This window comes from Morone saxatilis, unplaced genomic scaffold (assembly GCF_004916995.1).
Source record: "Morone saxatilis isolate NCDOM2014 unplaced genomic scaffold, NCSU_SB_2.0 Contig19, whole genome shotgun sequence".
NCBI lineage: Eukaryota > Metazoa > Chordata > Actinopteri > Moronidae > Morone > Morone saxatilis.
The window spans coordinates 17,847,150-17,860,352 of NW_023339751.1; the positions used below are offsets into that span (position 1 = coordinate 17,847,150).

General features: G+C 39.2%; 1 protein-coding gene across 1 annotated transcript in view; it reads right to left on the reverse strand.

Annotated features, from left to right (window-relative positions):
* kcnq5a (potassium voltage-gated channel, KQT-like subfamily, member 5a) overlaps positions 1-13,203 on the reverse strand; it is a 97,425-nt gene that overhangs the window by 8,440 nt on the left and 75,782 nt on the right. Inside the window, exons 9-14 of the mRNA XM_035663403.1 lie at positions 12,370-12,396; positions 9,559-9,612; positions 6,905-7,146; positions 5,000-5,108; positions 1,897-2,028; positions 1,449-1,565 (exon numbers count right to left, since the gene is read on the reverse strand). Of these exons, the coding sequence (XP_035519296.1) occupies positions 1,449-1,565; positions 1,897-2,028; positions 5,000-5,108; positions 6,905-7,146; positions 9,559-9,612; positions 12,370-12,396 (681 nt within the window). The remainder of the gene's footprint in view (positions 1-1,448; positions 1,566-1,896; positions 2,029-4,999; positions 5,109-6,904; positions 7,147-9,558; positions 9,613-12,369; positions 12,397-13,203) is intronic.

Genomic DNA, 13,203 nt, shown 5'->3' on the forward strand with positions numbered 1-13,203 from the left:
GACATTTTTAGTATACTCTTCCCTGCCTGTAAACCCGACACCTGATCAAAACTTCTCATTGGTAAAAAAACAACAACAATGCCTATAGTCAGGTGACTATACACTAAAGATTTATGAGCATACTATATTCAATTTCTGCCAATAGATTCCCCTCAATGTTACACACTGGACCTTTAAGTGCCTCACCTAATGGATGGTAAAGAAAGTCACTTGCTTTTAAATAAAGTGAAACATTATGGTTTACATTAATTCATACAGACAACCGACATAATGGAAGTCTAGTAACAATGCTGATGAGAGACAGTAACATCACTCAGGTGGTCTGTGTGTATCTACAGCCTTTGTCCACTTCAACAACATTCATATACAGAAAACAAGCACAATGTTATTCCCCAGGAGTACTACTGACAACACTGGCATCACCTAAGTCACTGCTATTCATTCAGCACAACAAAAGACAAGATGACACTCTTTACCAAGAGCTAAAAACAAACTTCTTTTTGAAAAATATATAAAAATCCCAATCCATAATTGTGTGACAGTGCCCCCGCTTTTTCCAAATTAAATGATTAGAGACTTTTGAAAGAAGAACTGAGAGCCTTTATATGTGGTGTGAAGCTGCAAAACGAAATAGGAACTTAAGTCAAACAGCTGGATTTTGAATGAACGTATGAATGATGATGAACAAGACTTCCTGCATATAATGGTAAATGGACTTTTATGTGTTCAAATAAATTCTGGATTGGGGCTTTTACATAAGGACAAAATAGATACCCTGCTTCTCACTGAACAGCGTGTATGTCTACAGTTGCAGACAGGATGTTCCAGTTAGTTGAGGTCCTCAAGGGGCCCAAATCAGGATTATCACATGGTTTCCAGTGTGACATGAATAAGTAAAGTGTTAAAATATTGTATATTACTTACTACTAATAAAATAAGAATGATGTGATAAAGGACTACTTCCTTAGTAGAAAAAGTGAATGACTGTTGGTGGCCAGTGCTTGATTCTTAATGCATATGATTGAGGCTCAGACCACAGCAGTTATTTTCCACCTACAATGTTAAATCGGAGTTTAAAACTTCAGTTGTCTTTTTTTTTTCATGCACAGTTTTGTCCATAATCCATTGCTTGAGCTCCTTGATGACCTCTAAATCCACACCTGGGTCAAGCAGCCAATTTGGTAAATGTTCTTTTAAGCTTGAAGAAGCTCCACAAGAATAAAAAGCAGAGAAAGCTTACAAGGTGTGTGAGACAGTTGGCACAGAGTTACATTTCTTTACACCATGTTGAGTTAAGCTATTCATGTGTAAAGATGCAAGCGATTTTCTGATAGATGCAAAAGCATGTGAATGCACGCTGTTTGACCCGGGTGTGACATCATCAAGGTCTGGGTATGTTAGTCGGGGAAGCAGTTGGTGAGCAGAAATCAGGACGGGGCAGGTCTAACCCCGGTGAAGACTGTTTCCTCCGGGCCTGGCTGTAATATAAATGCAGGGAGGGAGAGGAAAAGGTCTTGACGCGGCTGCTGACAGGCCTTGGAGGGGGACCCACTACAGTGTCTAGTCTGGGAGAGAGAGGGGGCAAACATGTACATATACAGTACATACACATACACTGGGTTAAAAAAAGACATGGTTGGAAATTAGATAAAGGTAAAAGTGGGTTAATTTCATTTCAAAGAATTGTGGGACTAGTAGGAACTGCAGCAACATTGGCGACAACATCCACCTACTATGCAAGTCCTTAGTAAAGAGTAAAACATTTTATAATTCACATAATAAAAAACATAAAAAGGGGTAAACATTGCAGTGTATAGAGAATAAGGATTTTTAGACAGACCAGTTGTCAGACCAGTTGCATGTATGTGTGTTGTGTGTGTGTGTGTGTGTCCTGACCTAGTCTGAAGACTCTTAATCCGACAGAGCATGTCCAGGTGTCCTGCAGAGTACTGCTCTATGACATCCTTCACATCATACGGGCGCAGTGTCTCCTTAAACTTCTTTTTTGCCACATGGAACTTCATGATCCTATACACACAAAAACAAACACACAAGAAGTATAAAGAGAGACATACAGAGGGAGAGGAATAGTAAAGTGAGAAACAAAGTCAAAAGAGGATTAAACAATAAGTACGTAATTGCTACAAACAACCACTAGATGGTAGCAGCCACTTTGGGAAATCCACTCGACGATCGTTGTTATCTTTTTTTGGGAGTGTGATAAAGAAAACATTATTAAAATCTCAAATACCTCAAGGAGTATCCAACAGGAAACCAAAGTCCCCTGGTTTTCTTGTCAACCAAAATGAATGACTTTAAAACTTGAGTGTAATTCTGTATCTCCTTCTATTTGGTGAAACGCAGCTGAGTGAATAATATTGATACAGGTAAGGAGATCTAAGTACTTAGTGCATCTGGGTTCCCCAGTGGCTTCTGCTTTTCTCCAGTTGCCTCTTTTTCTCAGTCTAAGTGGAAACAACGGTGACAGATGACCCTCTGTAATAACAGTCCTGACAGGGGAGGGGGTGTCCAACCCTCAACCCGACACCCTGGGAAAGCCCCGGGCTCTGGCTGCCCATGGAGGAGGCCTGCTGGGTGGGCAGGCCTGGCCGGGGTTGGGTGGTAGTGGTGATGTTTGTGTGTGTGAGTATGGCGAAACAGAGGGGCTAGTAATAGAGGGGGTTTGACTGATATCAGTCCAGCTCACTGTATAACTATGAAGCAGGTTAAAGTCTTGGCATGTTATATCTTCTATATCTTATCTTTCTAAAACTCCAGAACAACTGAAGTAATGACTGACTGGATATAATCAGCAAACTATAATTTAGGAGGGAGCATTACTCCATTGATATGATTTGTGTTTGAACGTGGAGTCCAAAAAGATTCCACTGGAAATTGTTACATAACTTGTACTCTCTGTTACAATGATAAAAGTTCCAATTTGGACGAAGTTGGATGTTCCACACTCTGTTATACCCACCTGACACCCACACTGTGTACAGGCAGGGGTCAGATGCAGCCAGTGGAGCTGCTTTAGATTATAGGAAATGTTACAACTAAACACAGAGTACTAAAGATACCTCTACTGGTAATTATAGCAAATAAAATTGAAGGATGATTGAAAATATAAATATATGTATGTAAATGTATAACCTAGTAACAGATGTACACATATATTGCCAGCTATTCACTGCAAGTGTGCAGATGGGACAGCTTATTTGTAGAAAATATTCTTTGCTCCATATGGACAGCATCTGTACATGTGTTAAGAATATTATCAAACATTTAAATGCATATTTCATTCCATATATGTGCAACCTTGATTCATCTTGCATCACAATTTTTTATTTGTGATACAGTACTGTCCTGTCACCCTGAAGAATCCAGAAAGGCACTGAATGATATTTGAGACAGAGAAATCTTTTCACCAACCTGTAATTTTCTAATGGAAAACCTGCTTTACTGCCATTTTTTCAATGAAAAATATGAAGAGGGTCAAAAGAAGCAGTGGAGTGAGAGAATCAGTTGGCGCCAGTTGGATAAACATTCGCTCACAGGGTGCCGGTGCCAGTGTAAGAGAGCAGCACGCACACACACACACACACACACAGAACAACAAACACTATGCAGGGCTGCTCGAACTCCCCCGCAGACATACCCTGAAACCCAGCAGTAGGTCATATAGATAAAGAGAGAATGCGAGAACTACATTCAAGAAAGCTTTGCTTAAGGGAACCAAACATCATGTGAGCCCCCTGCACTCATGGCTAAATGTATGTTTTTCCCATCCAGAATTACATGTACAGTGGTGGGAAGAAAGACAAGGGTCTGTGTTTTTGTGTTATATTATGGATTCAGTTCACTCCCAAGAGGCTGTTACTGCAGCACTGTGAGGGGATACTGACCAATCTAAAAAACAAACAAAAACAAACCATAATGATCTTCTTCAACAGCAATCATTTGGAAGAAACTGCAACTCTTTTGGGTGCACAAAACCAAACTACAAAACACATGTATACAGTTATTGGTTCCTTATACTATAACAATGTACTCTTCTGTTAGGTGGAGGTATTTTCATATAGTGAAATTTAATAATTCAAGTCCTGCACACTGAGTCATTCATGAACTTTCCGATCAATAGTTATAAACAGCCTGTAAGACGGCAGGCCAATCAATCAATAGGTAACGTGACTCCTACACTGGGATTGTACTACCCATATGATCAACAACTAGCCAATCATAAAAGGAGAAGACAGTTCAGTGACATCATCAATTGATTGATAACTCTTAAGTTCAGTTAGCTGTCACCGCGGTTTCACAATCAATGGACCCATGTAAGAAAAGCCCTCAGTGGGAAGGTTTAAACGAGAAGCATGTCCTTGATTCCGACAGACCAGCACACATCCCAGCATGGTTTCAGCATTAACACATCGTCATCAGATAGCTATAGTCGATCAAACGCAGCCGATCAGGAGAGGAGAAAAGACGCTTATTTTTGTTTGTTTTATCTGTTTAAACCGAAGACAACTATTTGTGGTTTTAGCGTTATGTCATGTGTCAGATTATTTCTGTAGTAACTTTCTGAAATCTGGTCATCACTGTAAAACACCAAGCAGAGAATAATTAAAAAATATTTTTCCTAAATAAGGAGGCAACAAATGAAAGCAATAGCTGTGAAGAATCAGGTCTGACTGTTGTGGTCAGCAGAAGGGAGGTCATAATGTACTTGATAGCTAAGCAAAGTGTAAAAGTGACTTTCCTTTCTGTCTGTCTCAGTTACAGTATTCTTTTTATGCATTCATATCAAACAAAAAGTTTCAGTTTATCTCTTTATATAAGTATTTGGATGTGAGTTTGCAAATCTTACTGAATCTTATGAATCCCCTTTACAGACTGAATTACATCTCTTCAAACGTGTCAATGATTTTTGTGATTTAAAGATGTTTTTGTATCAGCTGAAAGGCCTGAAATGTGAGTTGTACCTGTAGCAGGATCTCACCTGACAGCTCTGATGACAGCCTTGAGGGGAGCTGAAAGATCCTCCACTGTAACATCGCAATGGCAGCCTCTCTCATCAAAGGAATCTTCTGCGGTCATGCCTGTGTCCACTGCGAGAGACAGACCGCCGTTTCATCAATAAATGTAGACCCATGAAAAATCGTTTCCAGTGTTAAAACTCATAAAACACTCTCTGCATAGCGGATCTTGACACGAGTCTCCAAGAATTTTTCAAACTGATACTATTTTGGCTTTTAAGAGGCTAAAATTTATGCCCTGCTTGGATGGGATATCTGGGAATGGGCAGCATTTTGCCAGCTCAGCTATGTAATGTGAGAGAAGAGGGTATATATATATATATCATTAATATTGCCAATAATTACAAAAGTGGGAGACACAGACAGAAAGAAAGACAGAAAAAGAGCAAGAGGAAGAGAAAAGCGAAGATGAAAAGAGGGTGAATAATGATATAATGCATATAAAGGTTATAAAATCAGTGCAAATAAATGATACAGGGGAATAAGAGGAGAAACAGAAGTGCTATTAAAACAGCCAGCAATTTCATTTATTACTGTAGTGTAGGAGTTTGTGGAAAATGTGAGGAAAAACACTGGTGCACAACATACTGTATACGTACATATACACTATTTTAGGTAATAATAGTACAGTCGTGATCCCTTAAAAGTGCAAAAAGCAAGAATTGAGATTTTTAATAATTCAAGCCTATTAAGAGTTTTTCCCAAAAGGCAATAAACCCACCTGAAGAAAAACATAAATTCATGACATTCATCATCCTACGTATCTAGAATATTGAGAGAATATACAATATATATATGAAGTTAAAAGTCCAACATTTAGGAAGATACTTTGACAGAAATTGAATATGATATGCTTTCATTAGTTTATACTCACCTACAAATAAGAATTGTGCGTCTGTTACCTTAGAAAGAGACGTTTTTAACTACAGACGCTGCAGGTCGCCTTCTACGGAGTTACCATGTCAGCCTCCATGTTTCTACAGTAGCCCAGAACAGGCAAGCCAAACACTGATTCTAAATAGGGCCTTTCACGAGTTTAGCGGCCACCATAGTTTCTCTTACACACTTCACAGCCCCTTCTCATTCCCAGGTTGTCAAATACAGATGCGAGCGGTGTTCAGTTAGTTGCAATCTGAAACTTCACTGCTAGATGCCACTAAATCCTACACACTGGACCATTAAGGATACAGAGAAACTGTTAAGATTTTAAGTTTTCAGCGGCTTTAAACCTTTAATATCTGAGGATTTTTTTATAGCTCCTGTAATCATTTTTATTAATGCTGGTTGTTGCTTGGTTATTGGTTGTCTGATTTTAGGCTATTTGTTTAATTGTGGTATTTTCTTGTACACTGGTTGTGTGGTTGCATGTTGAGTGTAAATGTTCTCTAAATTAGACTACCTGCTTAACCCCTTCAACATAAAGATTTTCTCTTTTTCCTCCCTGAGAAGCTTTAATGTTTATATTCTCTTATTCCAAACTGTCAATATCACATACAGAATATATTCTGTATCAGCTTGTTCTAGTTATTCACTGAATGATTTACACTGAGTGAAATATACAAACCCAGAATGTGTTTTCCACTTAACGCACCATAGCATCAAATGGAAATATTATAATTGCCTTGTGCATCATCTTGTAAGCAATTTCCAAACATTCAGCCATATTGACATAATTGTATCTTTTGAAACTTTAGGATCTCCATTAGCACTAAAATTAATTTCTGTGAGCATGTGTTTGCAATGACCTGCCCACTGGGATTAAATAAACTTTACATCTACTAATGGCATACTGTGCTAAAAAGGGTAATTTGTCTGATGTTGTGTTGGTTGCTACAGTAAGATGGACGTACACACACTGCATGGCTCACCATCTGGGACAGCAGTGCGAGTCTGACTCTTTAACCTCAGTGACGGCCTGAACCGGGTCCGATCGTTGAAGCTCCAGCTCTTCTGAACCTTCGCCGGGCTCCCGCCCATCAGCTCGGCGCCTCCCACCACCTCGTTGCCAGGGGAACAGCGTTGACGGTCGTTGATAGACGTCTGCCTGCTCTTCATGCTCTGACCACGAGGACTGGCCATCCGGACACGCTCCTTAAAACTCAACTTCTGACTGCAGGGAGGGAGGGAGGGAAGAAAGGAGAAGGAGACAGAGAGAGTGGGGGTGGAGGGTTGGGGGACCGAAAGGAGGAGAGAGAAAAGAAGAAGCAGGGAGAAAGATTTGGGATGGGTGGAGACAGAAAGAGTGATGGAAGTGATGATCCAGAGGGGGGAAGGTGAGGGGAAATTGGGGAAAGTGTGTTAAGGATGGAGTTGATAGAGAAAGAGAGTGTGCGGGCAGAGGTCAGGTTTGATAGAGAGACACGCACAGACACAAGGAGAGAGAGAAAGAAAAAAGGGATGCTGTCAACACCTATTTCCCCTCAGAGAGTGAGAAGAGTTCAGAGCGCAGACACAGGGCAGCGTTCTGTCTTTTCCTTCAGCCCAAACATCATCCATCCAGCTGACATGCCCAAAACACCAGAACACAGCCAGACTGCCCGCCAAGCCACCAAAACAAACTGTCACTGTTGGATCATGAAGTGCTGCAATCACCTGATAATCTATTCAAGTATTCTCTTTTCAAAACAGAGTTAATGAGATTTTTAAATGCGATATGTCAAGCATGGTAACATTAATACATCATCACCACATTAATTCTGAGACTACCTCAAACAAATGAGACCATTATTGAGAAAAGCCTAAAACAGCCTCAAAATGGTGTTTTCCATTGTTAGATTTCTTTGGGGAAAATGTTCTTTAGACTATTCATCCTGAGCAAAAAGAGCATAATCTTTCAGAGATTGTGATGGCAAATTACTTTCAGCATGTAAATCAATGTTTATTGTTAACTCCAACGAATCAAAGATTCAATGGGAAGCAACATGGTTTATCACAAATGTGGTTTTAATCTGCAAACACAACCTCTGTTTTGGTCTCAATTATTCACTGCAGTTACACCATGATATGTTATATTGATGTATCTATGTTTACCTTACTATAAACACTATTGTATCACTATTAAAATAATACTATTAATGTTATTGTTATCAATCTTTGTCTTCCTCTATCACTTGATTTTTATCAGCTTAAATAAATAACACACAGCATCAGGCACTTAACATCCACATAACGTTTAGATCTTTGGTAACCTTCGAGGGGTTGGTGGAGATGCAGAAGTTCTCAATCAATGAGACTCGCTGCAGTAAACTATCATGTTACTAAGGCAAATAGACCAGCATGCAATGCAGCAGACCAATGGGAGAGAGAGATGCAGGGTTCCAACACATTTTCCATGCCACAATTTCACATTTTTTTTTCCAGACCTCAGGGTCACACCTGAATTTTTTAATCAGTTTTAATTTCTATTTGCCAATATTTCCCAAACCAAGATCTGTGCAATATGTTCCTTATTTTACAAGACTTGTATAGGAACCGTTTATAGCACATGGGAATATATCTTCTCAAATGTTCAAGGCAATAAATTATAATATAGTTGTTGCCATTTTCTGAATTTGCTGTACTTTCCACTTATAGTGAAATTTGTTCTAAAATACAGTGGATGGGGCTGAATAGATCTTTTAAGAATACTTTAATCTATTAATATTATTTGCAACTCTTTCATGGCTATAAAAGAGAGAAGCATTAATGCACAGAGCATGCAGTAAAATGAACAGCTTAATACCCCAATCTGTATGTGCATAACTATGTTGTAGGGGGATAATTTAAAGTAAACTGTGTCCAGCCCCATGAATTGCTCATTGTATTCCGGTTCCTTTTTACTAAATTGTTATTGAACTATTTTATTTTGTAAAACTTATTCTAAAAATCTATATACCGATGGTTGAAGAATGAAGAATATAAATTAAACCAAAGATACTCATGTGGCTGGACTCGGAACAGTTTCTAGTGTGGATAGCGACATTTTAGGTGGGCTAACAGGCACATATAAAATAATATATAAAATATAAAGTAAAGGGGAATTTAGACCTTGTATTTTCACTTTTTACTAATAGAAAATTTCCCCAAAACTGACTTCTTTTTCTCATGAGTTTTAAATTATGAAAGGATGAAGGCAAGCAACATCCCATGATGTACTTCATCTTTTCAGAATGACAGGGGCTCAACATAGAATTTGTTGACTGCAGCAAATGGTTAATTACCTGAGGCAGTGAAATGTGGTGCATTCTTGTATTATCTATTTTGACCTTTTTAAACCATGACTACTTTTACAGTGTAAAGATAACTTTTGGTGGAATTCCCCTTTAATTTGCATGGTAACAAAGTCTTGTTTGCATTCGACAGGCAGCAGGCAGAAATAGTTGTCTGAGACAAAGTCCTTTCTGGGGTAAAAGGGATTGAGAATGAGGTAAGAAGGGAGTTAAGATTTTTTTTTTTTTTCTACTCCATGCTATTAGTCAGTCATTCCCACAGGTTGCTGGGCTAAGGACGGGGCAGAGAGGATGCTGGGTAGTACTGTAGGTACCTCCTATATTTCCGAGTATACCTTCTGAAGAGCCTCCCATTACTTAGACCCTTACTAGAGCGAAGGAGGGAGAGACAGAGATGGTGGCGGGAAAGGAGAGGAAAGAGATAGAGGAGGAAGGAGATTAAAATAGGAGTTCAGCAGAGGAAGGAGAAAAGAAATTCTCTGCTGTCAATATTGATGCAAAGTAAACATACTGAGAAAGGACAGGGGACATATTTCAGAGGAGGATGGAAATAGGTGAACAGGGATGTAGTGGAAGGTAAACCCATCTGCACTCTGTTTTCATTTTTGGAAGAAAAATTTATGATGTGTGCCATGAATTCACATCATAAATAAATCATTAATCTAAAGCTAAAGTCAGTCTTAAAGCATTACTTTGTACATGTACAACCTGGACTTAAACTATGTACATTTGCTTTCCTGGGTTTGGCTCTCCAACCATATAAGAAGATCCAGACTGTGTAAAGTAGCAAAAAGTTAAAATAGTCCTGCCAACACAAAACAAAAAATCAAGCTGTATTCACATTTAATTGGGATGTAGTTTAAATTAAATCTTTATAATTTCCTTAGTTTGGTCTGAATTATTTGAGCCCTGTTGTGGACTCTTAGGCCACATTCAGGTTTCAGGCCAAAGTGACCCAAATCAGATCTCAGATCAGATTTTTTCATGACAGTGTGAACAGCACAAATCACATTGAATCTAATCTTTTCAAATTCTGATTCAGGCCACTTCAAATGTGGTCCAAATGAGATTCAGGTCTGCAATGTTTGCAATGTGATCTCAGTGTGATGGTTGGTAATGTCAATCACTCTAGACTGACATTTCTCATGCAGGTCACTACAGGACCGTGACCTGTTTACCCTAGAATCTCATGTGAGCCACATTTAAAAAGTAAAGTGAACAGCCCAAAAAAAAAATCAGATCTAAGCAATAAATACGAATTGAGCGCTATGGCTTGCAGGTTTGGAATAAACCTTGTTTGATTTTCCCATAAGGAAGCATGCATGAGAAATAATGTCCAGGTTGAAAGTAGTAAGAGAAAAAGTATGAATCATTTATTTATTTTTACTTATTTTAATCATCATTTACTGGAGGTGTAGCCTGTCTTCCTCCTTTTGCTTTTCACCACATCACTGGAGTTGAAATAAACTGTACCAGGACTTACAAATACACACACCCACACCCAGGCACACCTGCCTAAACTCCAGATTAAACCCCCATTATCCTTTATTTCACGTTGTCTCTCACTGCCAATATCCAGCACACTTACACTCAGCATGATGTCTGCTGTAGCACTTTGTGGTGCGCCAAATGTTTACTACTGCTGGTGTTTACAAGTCTGCTTAAACAAAAACCACCATCCCTTTACCACGGCACCTACCGCCGCCGAGCAGCCGGCAGTCTGTAAAACCACTAATAACACAGAAGGCTGTGTGTTCTCTTGGTGGAGAGCAAATAAATAGTGTCATAAAAGAGTGCATAATTAATGATTTCACAAGTGTAAATTGAAATTGCTGTAACAAAAGTTTCTAAGAAAGGAAAGCATAATTAAACACAGCCATTTAAACAGAAGGATTTCTGGGGGATGAATGTTGTTGTGGATGCAACAAAGCCTACTTAAATGTAGTTTTGTTTGGGGATGAGAAGAACGTTTGTTTGTGTGTTTGAGAGAATAAACATATTCTTTATTTGTGTGTGTGGCTGTTTTAAGTTTAAATGCCTAAGAAGCTGCTGGCTCAATATAAGGCCCCCGAATGTTTCCAAAGAAGTTGCTGCACTGTAAAAAACTATACTAGCATAATTAAACTCACAAATCTCTCTCTGTCTTCTTCTCCTCTCTGAAATCCCCCTATCTCCCCTCCACCTCCCTCTCCTCCCCTTTTCTCAACTTCGTTGTCTCTCGTAGACTTGTGTTTGATGAGTTATATAAATACCATCCCAATGGAAAAAGTGCGTCATGGTACAGACATGGTACAGACTCCTGTCTTGAAGGCATGTGTGTGCATGCATACACACACACACACACACACACTGAACAAAGACAGAGAAGTCCATCGCCCTTTTCTGCCTGAAAGTCAAGTGCAGAAAGGAAAACCGTGAAAGGAGGAAGAGAGACAAAATCAGAGATGGAGATGTAAAGAAGGACTTGGAAAAGTGAGGTAGGAATAGAACATAAAGGAAGGAGAAAGCTGGGACACATTGTACCTTCCAGAGAGGTAATTTGCAAGTAGCTACTTTATTTGCTGTATTGTCTCAGTCTACCAGTCTCTACCACTTCATCTCCTCCTGCCTGTCTTTCTCAGTTCAACACAATTCAAATCAATAAGTGTACTTTAGCAGAGCACTTTAGAGAACGTATTAGATATTGTTCTTTTAAGTGTTACTCAAACGGTAAACAAATGTTGACCTGACACCTCTGGTTTCCTTTTATCAGGACACATCAACCTTGTTATCGCACACGCTAGTTATCCTTTTTCTTTCTCCTCCCATCAATTGATCAATGAACCCAGCAACCAACAAAGCAACTTATCAATATGTCCCAACCATTTGATTGCAATCGCAATATTCAGTTGATTACCTGGTAGTTGTCAAACAAATAAATACATAAATTCATCCTTGGACATTGGACCCAATCAGTAAATCTGTAATAAAACAATGAATTAACTAAAAAACTAAACAAGCCCGCAAACCAGATGAGAACAGATATAAAGAGGCTGTGACAAAACATATAATTAAATCATAATTGCATCACATGTTTAGTGTATGTGTTTGTGTCTTTGGAGGAACAAGCTGAGAATCATACAAACCTGTAAGTAGTCTCGCCCTGCTCTTTCCTTTAGAGGTTAGTAGGATGAAGAAGAGGAGACAAAGGGAGAGAAATCAGTATTCCAGCAGATTAAAATAGCATTCAGACATTTCCATTAATGGATATGGGAGTCACCAAGCCATAAGGAGAAAAGAAAAGAAAGAATTCAATGGGGTTAATTATTTACAAGCACATGCAAGCTATGGCCATGCACAGTAAGGGTTAAGCATTTAGATCTGAAAGGTAAGGATCTAAATGGTGTGTGTGTGTGTGTGTAGGTGGTGTGTGATGTGTGCTGTGTGTGTGAAAGCAGGAATGGTAATCATCCTTCTTTCAACACAAACATTAGTAAACCACTTAACTCATATAAATGCCAAAACTGAATTTTGTTTGGAAGCCCCAGGAATTGTGTCGGACATAACCCAGACGGATGCAGATATTTTCAATGAACTTGGAGCCAGATAAAAACCTGAATTAAAGGGATAGTTCAGGTTTTTGAAGTTGGGACGTATGAGGTATTTATCCATAGCCAGTGTGTTCCTACCTGCAACAGACAGAGGTCAGTTTGGAGGAGCAGACAGGAGTGCCGGCAGGGAAGCAGAGCAGTGCACTACTGAATACAAGGTCAGCAGAAAAATGTGTTTCAATATCAGTTTAAATACTCTATATTAAGAACATTTTCACTGCTTTCTTGCTGTCAGCCCTTTCCTTTGGCACTACAACCCATAACTGCTGTACTATGCCTAAGCCCAACTGTGCCGCGCACGGTGTATTGCGCTGCCGATCAGCTGTTCGGACCAGAGTTGCAGCGGTTTATAGAAGAGAAAACAAATAT